Genomic DNA, 14,947 nt, shown 5'->3' with positions numbered 1-14,947 from the left:
TGTTGTCCCTCATTCCTTCTCCCTTACTGTTCCTCTCCAGGTGGGCATCCAGGTGGCCTCGGAGGACCTGTGCTCTGAGAAGCAGTGGAATGTGTGCAAGGCCTTGGCCACCTTCGTGGCCCACCGAGAGATCACTAAGGTAACTGGGTGCACCTGGCTGCTGGACACTGCTCAGCGACCTGGGCACCTGCCATGACAAATCTGGATCAGGGTGGTGAGGTTGGGGGTTGGCAGAGGGGATGGGGAGGGACACAGCAGGAATCCACAGCTCCCAGAGGAAGGCCCACCCCCCATTGCATTCGGACCCCCAGCCATCTCCCTACTCCTTTCCCCCACCTCTCCCTGTGCTTCTCCAGTGAAGATTCTTCTGGTCTCACCATTCTGCATGTCCTACAGTAACACTCCTCATCCTCTGAGCCTTTGCCCAAGGAAGGGACCTGGGTGGGAGCTGGAGGATGAATATGTGTCAGGTCATCGTGGAGGCAGGAAGATGGGGCAAAGAGGGAGGAAGCCTTGGAACTGAGCAGCAGCCCAGACCTGCCGTGTGCTAGCCTTGGGCATGGGATGGTGCTGGGGACAGGCCCTTGTGCTATTTCAGGAGACTTGCCCTGAGTGTCCCCCACCCCCACCCGGCCAACAGGTGAAGCTGAAGCAGATCACGCCACGGACAGAGGAGGAGAAGATGGAGCACAGTGTGGCGGCCGAGCGCCGGCGCATGCGCCTTGTCTATGCGGACACCATCAAGGATCTCCTGGCCAACTGCGCCATTCAGGACGGTGAGCAGCTGCCAGCCGTGCATGGGGAGGGTAGCTGGAGTCCTGCATGGCCTCTCTGCCCCGGGCCCCCACTGGGCAGAGGCAGGAAGGGAGGCTCCGGGGACTTCCACCCACTGGTGGCCCTGGGCCTCTCTAGCCCTCTTGGCCCCGAGGTCTCCTCTAGGGAAAGGGAGTGTTTGGGCCTCCCTACCAGCTCCCAGGAACCGTGAAGCTGCAGTTAGGTCATGTGGAAATCCCTTTTTTGTCCACAAAACACATTTGGGTCTCCAGAAGCCAAGGTGTTTGGGAAGATAGTATCGAGCTACACCTTGAAGACTCTGTAGGATTTTTAAAAAAGCATATTTATATGCTTATATATATGCATCTATGAAAAAAGCATATATAGGCCGGGTGCGGTGGCTCATGCCTGTAATCCCAGCACTTTGGGAGGCCGAGGTGGGTGGATTGCCTGAGGTCAGGAGTTCAAGACCAGCCTGGCCAACATGGTGAAACCCTGTCTCTACTAAAAATACAAAATTAGCTGGGTGTGGTGGCAGGCACCTATAATCCCAGCTACTTGGGAGGCTGAGGTAGGAGAATCGCTTGAACCTGGGAGGCAGAGGTTGCAATGAGCCGAGATTGTGCCATTGCACTCCAGCCTGGGCAAAAAGAGCAAAACTCTGTCTCAAAAAATAAAATAAAATAAAATAAAAAGCATATATAAAACATACATAAAAAGCATATATATATGCTTATGTATATGTGTGTGTGTATATATGCATACACACATAAGGTGTGTGTATATAAAGATATAAAATAAAAAGCAAGACTCCTTTCTATCCCAGAATCCAGGTCCTCTCCCCAGAAGCAACTACTATTACCCGTTTTAGGGTATCTTTCCAGAAATATTCCCTGCATATCTAAGCATAGCATGTATTATTTATCCCCTGAAAAGGGACATTCAGTACATACTGTTCTGTATCTTGTCGTTTCCCCTTAGAAATATATCTTGGGGGTTGTTCTATACCAGTACAGAAAGATCTACTTTGGATTGGGTGGGATTTTGACAGGTGGGATATAAGGAAGGGTTCTTGACAGAAGGCACAGCCTGGGCAAAGGCCCAGAGGGGAGACCTTGGACTTGTTTACTCATCTCCAGAATGTTCAAATTTGGGTCTTCCTTGAAACCCAAAGCAGGCGACTTTAGGAGAAAATCTCCTCAGAGTGGGGAGAGAGCAGGCAGAACTTGCAAAGCCCAGTGGAAGCAGCAAGCTGTGCCCTGAGTTCCACGTGCCCTGGTTATGCTGGGCTTGGAGGCTGGAGCTAGGGAGGCCCAGCTCTTCCTACAGTCATCAAGTCCCCCTTGATCCATCCATCCCCTTGCAGCCCTTCTAAATCTCTTCTGTTCTAACAGCCCTCCCACCTAAGAATCAGCTCAAGTGCCTTTGCCTGGCACTGGGCCTTCTGGCTGGCCACTCAGCTTCACTGGGTACTGTCTCTTGACTCACTGCAGCTCCTGCTAAGCCACAGGCCCCATTGCCCTGTGAATACCCTCCCCGTCCTGTCTCCAGACCTTGGCTCAGGCCACCCTCAACTTCCCCTCCTGTCTGCCCTGACCCTGTCTGTGGCATCTCTGAGAGTCTGCAAGCCAAGCCAAGGGCAATGCCAGCTCTTTGATGGACCCTCCCTGAAGAAGTCTCTCCATGGGAGAGGGGAGAAAAATGACACCACCTTGGGTTTGGTGGGGCATGCCAGCATCTGCTGCCCTGAAGCCCAAGGCCCCATTCACTGCCTGGCCTCTTCTACTAAGGATATCCTAATGCCATTGCTGCCAAGGATACCAGGGCAGAGGGCGGGGAAAAACCATCCTTTTTGAGAGCATATTTACTGGAGCCAAGCACTTTGTGATTATTATTATTTTTTGAGACAGAATCTCACTCTGTCACCCAGGCTGGAGTGTAGTGGTGTGATCTCGGCTCACTGCAACCTCTGCCTTCCAGGTTCAAGTGATTCTCATGGCCCAGCCTCCAGAGTAGCTGGGATTACAGGCGCCTGCCACCATGCCCAGCTAATTTTTTTGTGTTTTAGTAGAGACAGAGTTTCGCCATGTCGGCCAGGCTGGTCTCGAACTCCTGGCCTCAAGTGATCTACCCGCCTTGGCCTCCCAAAGTGCTGGGATTACAGGCATGAGCTATTACGACTGGCCTTGAGTCAAGCACTTTGTGACAATAATAACATTTCATCTTCACACAGTCCTGTCGGGTCGGAGTTCACATCTGCCTTTACAAATGAGGCAGCCGAGGCTCAGAGGGATTACTCGATTTGCCCACGGCCATGCAGGCAGTCTGGAGTGGAGCTGAGACTCAGACCAGGTGTCTTGTCTCAGAGCTGGTGATGGGTCCACGGCACTGAATGGGCTCATCTCTCACCCAGGGCCACCCTCTGCCTCATGTGCACTTGGTGCCGGATAAATAAAAGAACCTGAGTGGGGTGGAGTGGTGGGGGTCCCCGGGCTGCCTGTGGGGAGGGGCTGCCCTTGGGAATGTTCTCACCTCCCCGCTTCCCTCCCTCACCCCATTCCTGGTCAGATCTGGAGAGCAGAGACTGCAGCCACATGGTGCCGGCCGAGAAGACTCGTGTGGAGAGCGTGGAGCTGGTCCTGCCTCCCCATGCCAATCACCAGGGCAACACCTTTGGGGGCCAGATCATGGCCTGGATGGAGAATGTGGCCACCATTGCAGCCAGGTGAGGGCAGAATGTACTGCCTCTGCCTCCCCTCCTTTCTCCTCCTCCTCCCCTTGGCCACCTCCCTCTGGAGGGGAAACCCCAGCTTAGGGTTGGCATTCAAGGCTTCAGAAGCTTGGCTGTTCCAAATCAGATAAAGAATTTTTGTGAACTGACTATTTCTTGTTCTACTCAAAAAGCTCTCATCTTTTACGTGGGAAACAACAGCTCTCTTGGCCTGGCACTAGATCCTCCCCTTGATCTGGCCCTACCTGTACTCCTTCTAGTATCTATGTTCCCTTCACATCAAGCCATTTGCTGCTCTGTGTTGCCATCCTCCACTTTCCCAGCCCCTGCCTTTGCCCCTGGTGTAGGCTCCTGCTGTGTTTTCCCTACTCTTCTTTGTTTGCTAATATCCTGCCCACTTCCTCCATAAAGCCATCTCTCACTGTTCCCTTCCTCTAAGGGGTGAAAATTGTTTTCTCTCCTATAACCTCTGTGCCTGTCTGGGGCTTGTTCTACGCTAAATATCAGGGTGTTTTTTTATAGTTATGGTAACTGACCTTCACTAATTGACACTCTCACACTTCCATGACTTTGCTTTTGCTGTTCCCTTTACCAGGGGTGCCTTTCCCAACCCACGCCGTTCCCAGCCAGGCGGATTCCTCCTTATTCTTTAGAGCCTGGCTTTGATGGCCCCTCTTCCAGTTTAACCTGTGGGAGACAGTGCATAAGCAATGCTCTTTTGGGCAGCCTTGGCTATAAGTGCAGGAAGATCCCAGAGGAGGGTAAGAGGCTGATGGTCAGGGAAGGCTGCCTTGAGGAAGAACACTTCAGCTGGGCCTTGAATGCCAAGTAGCTTTGGGTTAGGGGAGGGCTTCTAGAGAGTAGGAACAGCAGCTACCAAGGTGTAAAAGTTGGAAGGAGAATGGGAAAGGGGTTTACCCCAAACCCTGCTTTCTTCTGTCTCCTCAAACTTGGCTCCTTTCCCACCATGCATAGACCTCAGTATTCTAAGCTATGAAATGAGACTTCAGTTCTGTGCCTCTGAGCAGAACTGCCACTGGTTTGGGTGGCAGTGGGTGGGTCAGAATGTGTAGTTCCAGGCTGGGTCTGGGGATGGGACTAGGGTAGAAGGCTGGCCCAAGCTGGCCTAGTGTGGTGGCTCATGCCTGTAATCCCAGCACTTTGGGAAGCCGAGGCTACTTGAGGTCAAGAGTTCAAGACCAGGTTGGCAACGAGGTAAAACCTCATCTCTACTAAAAATACAAAAATTAGCCAGGTGTGGTGGTGTGTGCCTGTAGTCTCAGTTACTTGGGAGGCTGAGATGGGAGAGTTGCTTGAACCCAGAAGGTGGAGGTTAGAGTGAGCCAAGATAGCACCAGTGCTTTCCAGCCTGGGCAACAGAATGAAACCCTGTCTAAAAAAAAAAAAAAAAAAAAAAAAAAGGCCGGGTGCAGTGGCTCACGCCTATAATCCCAGCACTTTGGGAAGCCAAGGTGGGTGGATCACCTGAGGTCAGGAGTTTGCAACCATCCTGGCCAACATGGTGAAACCCCGTCTCTACTAAAAATACAAAAAATTAGCCAGGCATGGTGGCGGACACCTGTAATCCCAGCTACTCAGGAGGCTGAGGCAGGAGAATTGCTTGAACCTAAGAGGCAGACGTTACAGTGAGCCGATATTATGCCATTGCACTCCAGCCTGGGCAATAAGAGTGAAACTCCGTCTCAAAAACAAAAACAAACAAACAAACAAACAAAAAACCTGGCCCAAACTAGTGGCTGAAGCACTGAGGGCATTCCTTCTGTCTCCCCCTCCAAACCTCCTCAGTCGGCTCTGCCGTGCCCACCCTACGCTGAAGGCCATTGAGATGTTCCACTTCCGAGGCCCGTCCCAGGTCGGCGACCGTCTGGTGCTCAAAGCCATCGTGAACAATGCCTTCAAACATAGGTGAGGGTCTGGGATGGGCGCGGCCAGGGCCATTCGGGGCTGAGGGCTCTTCCTGACCCTAGAAAGGACCCTACTGCAAAGCGTCCAGGAGCCCTTTGGCCTGCAGACAGGGTCTAAATCCTCGCCCGGCTGCTGGGTTCCTTCACTGTCTCTGAAATTCAGCTTTGATGTTCCCTTCTTGGGAGCCTTCCCTAGCTCCCAGTCCTGCCTATCCCTGGCTGGGTCAGGGACCCCTCCTGTGGGATCCCCCAGTCCCTGTCTCCCACTGTCTCAGATCAGTGTCTCTGTCCCTCTCCTTGGCTCCTGGCTCCAGGCCTGGACCGCTATATGCTCAGATCACAGGGCCACTTCTTGCCAGTGTTTGGTTGTTTATCAAACCCTTTCCCACACATTTCCTAAAATAATTAGTCTACAGAGTCGTTGCCTTTGCAATGAATTCTGATACCTACTTCCATGAAAACTGACTTTAAATAAGTAAATTTTTTGAGAATTTCAGAGATCATTATTTAATCATTAAAAGTGAGGGATCAGAGCCAGGCTGCCGGGTTTGAGTTTGGCTCCACCTCTTACTGGCTCTGTGACCTTGGGAAGCAACTTAACCCCCTGAGTCTTGGTTCTTTCACCTATAAAATGGGGCTCATCACAATGACCTCAGAGTTATGAGGATTCAATGAGCTGTTGCTAGTAGAATGCCAGAGAAAATGTCCGGTGAAGGTCAGCCATTGCGGCTGCTCTTACTATTACTGTTGTTATTTGCAGTCTGACTTGCACACATTCTGCCACGGTGCAGGGGAAAAGCCCTTTCGTAGGAGCTGTGAAGCCTGGTTTTTAGCAGATTCCAGGAATCTGGAATCCTTGGAAAAATTATTGCCCAGTTCTAGGCCTTGGTTTCCCTATCTATATAATGTCCACATTCTGCAATTATAGAACTTCCCAAGTGAGGGGGAATGGTGGTGGCTATTTTATAATTAATAAAGATGGTAAGTGACTGGGTGCAGTGACTCATGCCTGTAATCCCAGCACTTTAGGAGGCCGAGGTAGGCAGATCACTTGAGGCTCAGAGTTCAAGACTAGCCTGGCCAACATGGCGAAACCCTGTCTCTGTTAAATAAACAAAAAATGAGCCACGTGTGGTGGCACACACCTGTAATCCCAGCTACTTGGGAGGCTGAGGCACAAGAATCCCTTGAACCCAGGAGGCGGGGGTTGCAGTGAGCCGAGATTGTGCCACTGCACTCCAGCCTGGGTGACAGAATGAGACTGTCTCAAAAAATAAATAAAGGAATAAAGAAGTAAAGATGGTAAGATACACATGAATAGCAGCAACTGAGCTGTTGGAAGCCACGCTGCCATAGCACTTGTAAATATGCACATGATGAACATTTTCTAATTAGGCTGCGCACCTCCATCTCCTGGTTTATGTCCTCATGCCCCTTCGCGGTTTATGATGGCATATTTATACCTTTGCTTTCTTGTTGGTTGCCTCCTCCCCCGGCTGTTAGCCCACGAGGCATGGACTGGATGGGTTTATTCACTCCCGCATCCTCACAGGGCCGGACACACACAGGAGGTGCTCTGTAAACATTAGTGGAAGGTGTGGTCCCAGGTATCCTGTCATTGGGACTCTGATCCAGGTTGCTGGAAGAACTGCAGGAGTGTGTGTGTATACGTGTGTGAGTGTGTGTGTGCATGCGTATGTGTGCATGCATGTGTGTGTATGTGTGTGCATGCATGTGTGTGTGAGAGTGTGTGTGCATGCATGTGTGTGTATGTGTGTGTGTGAGTGTGTGTGCATGCATGTGTGTGTCAGTGTGTGCATGCATGTGTGTGTGTGAGTGTGTGTGCATGCATGTGTGTGTGAGTGTGTGCATGCATGTGTGTGTGTATGTGTGTGTGTGAGTGTGTGTGTTGGGGAGGAGGCATGGCCCATGGGAAGGTCTGTCCAGGTTGGAAGGCGCACTCTTTCCCCTCAGCATGGAGGTGGGCGTATGTGTGGAGGCCTATCGCCAGCAGGCTGAGACCCACCGGCGCCACATCAACAGCGCCTTTATGACCTTTGTGGTCCTGGACGCAGATGACCAGCCCCAGCTGCTGCCTTGGATTCGGCCCCAGCCCGGGGTAAGTGGGACCAGCGCCCTGCCCCACCAGCAGCTCCCCTCCCCTCCCTCTCTGCCTGCCAGCCCCCTACAGCCTAGAGGCGTGAGGGGCCCACCCTACCTCTGTGCTGGGGCACGGCCAGCTCTGAGTGTCCTGGCTGTGAGCCCCGGGATGCCGCTTGTGCAGGGCAGGCTTGTTCTGCCTGACAGAACTTGGAATATGTGTGGGTCTGGCTCGGAGTTGGGGATTAATGGACTGTCATGAGCCACAGGGTTGGGAGAATACTGGCTTTGGAGTCAGATGTGGGTTGGAACCTCGCCTCTACCACATTCAAGTGATGTCCCCTCGAGCTGTCAGTCCCCATGTGTAAAATGGGCGCATCTGCAGTCCCTGCCTCACAGGACTGTGGGGCGAGAGATGCAGTACTGACTCCATGCCTGGCTGCACCCTGGGAGCGGTCAGGAGGATGGTGAAAGCCAAGCAAGGGGCACGGGAAGACAGTCAGGAGCCTGGTGCAAAGGTCCTCTCTAACAAAATGCTCCCTGTGCCTCCTGTGGGCCAGGCCTTGGAGAGGCCACTCCCTCCCTCGGGGGAGGTCCCCTGCCTTCCAGAGCCTAGCATGAGCTGTGGAGTTGGGTAGAGTCTCGGGATCGGGAGCTGGGGGTCACAGCCACAGCTGCTTCCCAGACATTTTCCGTGTCGTGCTTGAGACTGGGGGACGTTAGATGTGGTGGTAAAGAGGGTGGGCTTGAGGCAGGCCACTGGGGTGCTGATCCTGGCCTCGGCCCTTACCCCTGTGGCCTTGGCAAGCCCTCACCCTTCGTTGTCTCAGGTTCCTCCTCTGTAGAATGGACACAGCACTAGCCCCAGCCTCAGAGGGTTGTTTTAGGGATTTGGTGCAATTCCGCATGGAAAGGCCTTGAAAAGAGTGGCTGGTGTGTAGCAAGTGCTCAATAAATGTGGACTGTCATTACCATTGTGAGGGGCCTGTAAGGATCCCCATTTTACAGAGGAGGAAACTGAGGTCTGGCCAGGGGAGATGGTGTTCCCAGGTCACTCAGAGTTTGAGGGGAGCTGGGGCTACAGCTTAGTTTCCCACTTTCCTGGCCAGGAGGTTTTGATTCCAGCTGCCCCAGTGACACCTGAACTCCACATTAGGGCTGCAGGATCTCCTTGGGCCCTGGGGGATGGAGAGGGGGCAGGACAGAGGGTTGGGGTAGCTGGTTGCTCCTCCCACAGCACAGCCTATCCCAACTTCTTCCCCAGGATGGCGAGCGGCGGTACCGAGAGGCCAGTGCCAGAAAGAAGATCCGCCTAGACAGGTGAGCAGGGGCTGAGTAGTGGGCAGAACGCTCCACTGACCCCAGGGCGCTCGCTTTTCTTCAGAGCTGCCTGTGCGCTGGGCCCTGGGTCGGGCCCTTTCCATCCTCTCGTTTTGGTCTCATTACACAGCTGTCTTCTGGCCTGTTGTACAGGTGAGGACGCTGGGGACAGAGGGGTTAGGTGGCTTGCCCAGGGACACACAAATAGCATCAGCAGAGTCAGAATTTGAACCGGCCGATTTAAAATCCTGTGTTCTTCCCATTGATTCTGATGCCCACTTGGCAGATGAAGAAACATTCAGAGAGGAGATGCAGTTGTTCAAGAGGTACAGCCACTTTGGGAGGCTGAGGCAGGCAGATCCTCTGAGGTCAGGAGTTCGAGACCAGCCTGGCCAACATGGCAAAACCCCATCTCTACTAAAAAAACAAAAATTAGCTGGGCATGGTGGTGGGCGCATGTCGTCCCAGTGCACCTATAGTCAGGAGGCTGAGGCTGAGATAAGATAATCACTTGAACCAGGAGGTGGAGGTTGTAGTGAGCCGAGATTGTGCCATTGCACTCCAGCCTGGGCAACAGAGCAAGACTCCGTCTCAAAATCAATCAATCAATCAATCAATCAATCAGTCAGTCAATCCAGGTGTGTCTCACTCTGCTGTGAAAGCATTTACGGACTTTGGAGGCTATAAGCACACCAGGGATCACAAGCTGTTGTTAATAAGAAAGTGTGCATCTATGGCATTTACTGAGCATTTACTGTGTGCCAAGCACTGTTCTCCTTGTGATGACCCCTGAGGCAGGGGTGACTGCTGATCCCATTTCACAGATGAGGACACAGCAGCATCAGGGTGAGGTCAGTCAGCCAGGATGTGGGGTGTGGGGACCGAGCCTTAGACGCCACACCCTTCCTTGCTGGCTCACTCCCGCCTCCGAGCTTTCCCTGGTGTAGGGGCCGAGCTGGTGTGCTCTCAGCTGCTGTGTCCTGTGTGACCATCCAGCCTCCCTAGCCGGACAGGAGTCTCCCACTCTGCCGGGCTCAGCACAGGGCCTAGCACACAGTAGGCCTGCAGTAGAGTCTGTGGAAAGTGCTGGACTTCCAGGGGACCCAGGTTGTCATCTTCCCTCCTTCCCAGGAAGTACATTGTGTCCTGTAAGCAGACAGAGGTGCCCCTCTCCGTCCCCTGGGACCCTAGCAACCAGGTAAGGCCCTCTGCTCCAAGGGAACAGTCTTCAGACCCACTGGGGCCCCCACCCTTCCCTGCCTGTCAGAACAGGTTTGGGGGAAGGCCGGGGAGAACAGAATATGAATGACAAACCTCATGGTTGCTACCGTTAGGAAAGAGCTTGCCTGTGTCCCTATTTGGCGGGTGGAAGCGGAGACCTTGAGAGGCAGAGCAGCTTGTCCAGGGTCACACAGTGGGTCTAGCCAAGCCCAAGACTGGACCTCCCTTCCCAAAGTCCAGGACTCTTTCCTCAGCACTGCCCCCCATGCCCCCCATTCATGGTCCAGGTTCCTCTCTGGCACACCCTTGGCCTCGGCTCAGGGGCCTTGGAGGAAGGGGGCATGGTAGTGGTAGCACCTGTGTGCTCTTCCAGGTGTACCTGAGCTACAATAACGTCTCCTCCCTGAGGATGCTCGTGGCCAAGGACAACTGGGTGCTGTCCTCGGAGATCAATCAGGTAGCTGACCCCACCCACCCAATTTTCCTTTCTCCTCTGAACCAGAGGTGGCTGATGGCAAGCAACAAGAACTCTCCTATACCACTTATGTCAAAAAAGGATCTCTTCAAAGAATTGGGAGAGATCAAGAAACCAGTCCAGTTATGGAAACGTACCTACCTCTGCAGGGCCTAGAGTTGAGAACCCCTAGATCCTTCTCTCCTGCCTGCCCCCCTTCCTGTTCTCAGCCACTCAGGTCTGCTGCTATCTGACCAGGCACTTCCTCTCTGTTCTTCTGCAGTGATTGCTGCAGGGATGGGGGCAGCCAACAGGCACGGGCTTACAGGAGACCTAAGCTCTGCCAGCTGCCTGTGCCCTTGGACAAGCCGCCTCCTGCCTGTGACGCTAGGGCTTGGATTCTCAGCACAAATGTGCTGAATTCATGGGGATGCAGCTGAGACTCAGAGAGGCTGAGCTGTGTATTCACAGTCACACAGCAAGTCAGCCATAGCCCTGAGCTTCCAGCCTCAGCCTCCAGCATCCCCATCAGTCCACTCCACCACCCAGCAAATGAGGCTGCCCTCTGTCCCATGCAGGTCCGCCTGTACACTCTGGAGGATGACAAGTTCCTCTCCTTCCACATGGAGATGGTCGTGCATGTGGATGCAGCCCAGGCCTTCCTGCTGCTCTCGGACCTGCGTCGGAGGCCAGAGTGGGACAAGCACTACCGGTGAGGGGCCAGGGTGAGGGCAGGGCAGGGTCCCTTCTCCAGCCTGATGAGGGAGAGGGTGTCTCCTTCTGCAGGTCATCCTCCATGATGCTGTGCCCTGCTGGCCATTGGGAGTGGGTTGGAGTTCCATGTTGGGTCGGGGGTCAGGGTCGTGGGTATTTTGAGCCCTTAGGGAAGAGACTGAGCGGGAATTGGAGCTCGAGGCTTGAGTTGAAGTCCTGCTTCTGTCCCAACCAGCTGTGTGATGCTGGATAAGTCAAAGTCACTTCCTTTCTGGCTTCAGTTTCTCTCTTCTTAAAATGCATGCTTTTTAAGAAGAGTGGGTCATGGATTCACACTGAGAGATACTGATTTTCAAACCATGTGCTCTGGAGTTCTGTGTTCCCAAAGGGGCTTCCGGAACTGCTTGGGGTGGAGTCAGAAGGCTGAAGGGTGAGTGGGATATAGCATGGCCAGTTTGCTGAACTTACCAAGTTTGCTGATTTTCCTCACAAATATGTTATTTTTGAATATAATGAATGATTATGACTAGAAATATATTATTCCTTTACATACATTTGTTCCTCCAAATTTGTTGATTGTTCGGCTATCTTCTTCTCGAATTTAGTCAGGGAAGATAAATATGTTCTTAGGAAAATAGCAAAATTTGTGTTTTTCAAGTCCCCTTAAAGTCATTTTCTATTCTGCCAACACCCTGGCTTAGGGGGGTTATTTGATAATTGCTTGTTATGAGGAGCCTACATTCTGGAGGATTTCCATAAGGAGGTTCTGTGTGTTTGGAAACTCAGTGTGCCGGTCGTTTGGCGAATTGTATTTTGACAAACTGGCCTTCCCCTTCCTACCTCATCTGTCTTCTCCTGAGCAGGCTTGTAGCTCTTTATACATGGGCTTCCTGCTGAAGGTTTCTTTGCAAAAAGGGCCGTGTTGCCTTAAAAATCCCTGGCCCAGCTGACTCAGGCCTGCTGGTTGTCCCCTTCCAGAAGGCAGAGAGGTGATTTGGTGGTGGGTGTCGTGTAGGGGGAGGGTGGTTGTGCATGTGATAGGTGGGCTTCTTAGAGGGAGGCTGGGGTGGGCCTTGAAGGCCAGACCAAATCTTGATACTTGATCGGATTTGTGGGGGAGTGGCCTGAGGGGAAAGAGAGCCCCTAGTTTCTTCCCCATACCCTGCCTACTGCTGAGTGCGGGCAGGGGATTGGGGAGGAGGAGGTGGGTCTGGACATGGCCATGTCTGCCTCTGTGTGGGTGTCCTTGTGTGGATGCACGTGTAGATATGAACCTGTGTATGCCCATGCATGTATGTGTCAGGTGCCTGGGCCTGGGGATACATCTCTGCCACCTGATAGCCTGAACACACCCCAGCCCTGCTTCCTTATTAGCTCTGTGGCCGTGGGCAGGTTATCTTCCTCATCTATGAGATGGGAACACTAAAAGTGTCTACAGCATGGGGCTGTTATGGAGATTAAGCAACACATGTAAAGCACTTAGAACAGCACCTGGCACTCAGTGGGCACTCAGTAAATATTAAGAACAACTGCTAAATCATCACACATCCTTGTGGTGTCTGTACCTGCGCAGACATGTACAGACACACGTGGGTCTCTCTGTATACTGGTGTCTGTCCATGTGCCTGTGCACATATGACCACGTGTGTTCATGTATGTGCACATCTTTGTTCCCGTGTCTGTGTGTATGTGTTCATTTACTTGCATGCACGTCTACGTGTGCCTGTGCGTACACACGCACATGTGCGTCCATCTTGACTGGGCCTTGCTGCCTTCCTGCTGGTCCGTGCTGAGCAGTACAGGGGGTGACATCCCACCACAGAAGCTGCTCAGGCGCTGCACTGTGGCAGGGCCTGGGCAGACCGGCTGCCTGCATGGGAGCTGGAAGCTTCCTGGGGCCCTGAGATCCCGACCTCCCCACAGGAGCGTGGAGCTAGTGCAGCAGGTGGACGAGGACGATGCCATCTACCACGTCACCAGCCCTGCCCTTGGAGGTCACACAAAGCCACAGGACTTCGTGATCCTGGCCTCGAGGCGGAAGCCTTGTGACAATGGGTGTGTGCCTATCTGCTGTGGGGTGGGAGACACAACTGGACGGAGTGGTAGGGTGGCCGCATCTCCCTCCCAGGGAAGGCCATCAGCCTGGAGCCAGAGCTCTGCTTCCCATTGGCTGTGGGGCCCCAGGCACCACTAGACTTTTCTGGACTGCTGTGGCTTTACCATGGGTAAAATGGGGGACAGGGGCACATGCTTCCCTTCTTGTCACATTCCCTACAGCAGGGCTGCCCTTGCCCAGGGTGGCTCAGGCTGCCTCGATGCAGGCCTTGGACAGGATATTTCTCGGGTGGCCACCTCCTTGGCCTCCTCCCTCTGACAGCCCTGTGTGGGCTGGAGGGCCTAAACATCTCTTTTGCTGGAGAGACAGGGACAGAAAAAAATCCCAAAGCCCACGAGTCTTCCCCTGAGCGTTGAAGTAGAGTGGCTTTTCCAGAAAGTCCACTGTGGAGTCAGATTGGCTCCTGGTGAATTTGGTGCTAACCCACAGGTGCCTCCTCCCTCCAGCCTGGCCCTGAGCCCCGCACTGGGGCTTTAAGAGTCGATGTACCTTGCATCCCCTGAGGAATCCGTGCCAGAGGGGGCAGGGTCTGGGCTTTGGTTGGGCGGAACAGGCCCCCACTTTCTTCTGTGGCTGACCCCTGGCCCCTTGCTACCCTTCCTTCACTCAGGGACCCCTATGTCATCGCGCTGAGGTCGGTCACGCTGCCCACACACCGAGAGACGCCAGAGTACAGACGTGGAGAGACCCTCTGCTCAGGCTTCTGCTTCTGGCGCGAGGGGGACCAGCTGACCAAGGTGAGGCCGGTCCCCCTCACCACGCCCCCAGCCTGGCTCCACCCCAACACCACACGTATATTGAGCTTAGCACTACTGGGCTAGAATAGTCCCAGAGCTGGGCCCCCCAGCAGGCTCCCCCTTCCAGCCTGGGGGAGCCTGGAGTGTCAGGGGCTGAAAATGATCTCATCTGTGTAGAGGTAAGTCAGAGGCTGCTGCATGGTCTTGGAAAAAGCTCTGGGTGCTGAAGTCAGAAGGCCTGGTTTCTGAACTGAAATTCCATCTCACTCGTCATTCCCTTGGATAGCCCTTCTCATCTAGGAAGGCTTTATATGGGCTCTGAGGGCCCATAAAACCCAGCAGTGCAGTCTGTGTTGATGGGCGGGAGGCTGAGGGAAAGTGAGGGTGGGGCACTGCAGCCTCCCCACTCATAGCTTCTATTAGGGCCCTGCAGCCGGGCCCTGAGACTCACCCAGCAGAGACTCAGCTGGTGTTTGCTGAATTCATATGCTTGAACCCATGAGCGCTCAGAACCATCCCTGGGCTAATGTCTAACGTGTCTCTATGGCCAAGATTCAGAGCTGGGCCCTGGAGACACAGCCGGTGCCCTCCAGGGCCTCTGGCTGGTGGGGAAGATGCACGATGACAATGTAGTGTGTGGTGGTGGGAAGCCAGAGTTGTCAGCGCCCAAGGAAGGGTTCGGGGAGGAGGCCATGCTGGCCAACTGTGTAATCTAAGACCCTGGGGAGTTGGGTTGAATTTTCTGCCCTCCCAGAAGACAAGCAAGGCTGACTCACCACCAGCCTGTGCCCACTGGGCTCCCACCCCTTCCCAGTACCCTCCCCTAGCTCGGTTCCCCTGAGCCTGGCTTCCCAC

At 53.7% G+C, this 14,947-nt stretch overlaps 1 protein-coding gene across 5 annotated transcripts in view; it reads left to right on the top strand.

Moving 5' to 3' along the window:
• The window catches only part of ACOT11 (acyl-CoA thioesterase 11), a 65,828-nt gene that overhangs the window by 49,268 nt on the left and 1,613 nt on the right, over positions 1–14,947 (top strand). For all 5 annotated transcript variants that reach the window (XM_007978642.3, XM_038000403.2, XM_007978646.3 and 2 more), the window contains exons 5-15: positions 41–139; positions 641–776; positions 3,343–3,499; positions 5,312–5,431; positions 7,405–7,549; positions 8,795–8,850; positions 9,982–10,048; positions 10,445–10,528; positions 11,104–11,237; positions 13,163–13,294; positions 13,966–14,092. In XM_007978642.3, coding sequence (XP_007976833.2) covers positions 41–139; positions 641–776; positions 3,343–3,499; positions 5,312–5,431; positions 7,405–7,549; positions 8,795–8,850; positions 9,982–10,048; positions 10,445–10,528; positions 11,104–11,237; positions 13,163–13,294; positions 13,966–14,092 — 1,257 coding nt within the window. The remainder of the gene's footprint in view (positions 1–40; positions 140–640; positions 777–3,342; positions 3,500–5,311; positions 5,432–7,404; positions 7,550–8,794; positions 8,851–9,981; positions 10,049–10,444; positions 10,529–11,103; positions 11,238–13,162; positions 13,295–13,965; positions 14,093–14,947) is intronic.

The sequence above is a fragment of the Chlorocebus sabaeus genome, chromosome 20, assembly GCF_047675955.1.
Source record: "Chlorocebus sabaeus isolate Y175 chromosome 20, mChlSab1.0.hap1, whole genome shotgun sequence".
Classification (NCBI taxonomy): Eukaryota; Metazoa; Chordata; class Mammalia; order Primates; family Cercopithecidae; genus Chlorocebus; species Chlorocebus sabaeus.
This window is presented reverse-complemented; position numbering and strand designations above follow the sequence as displayed.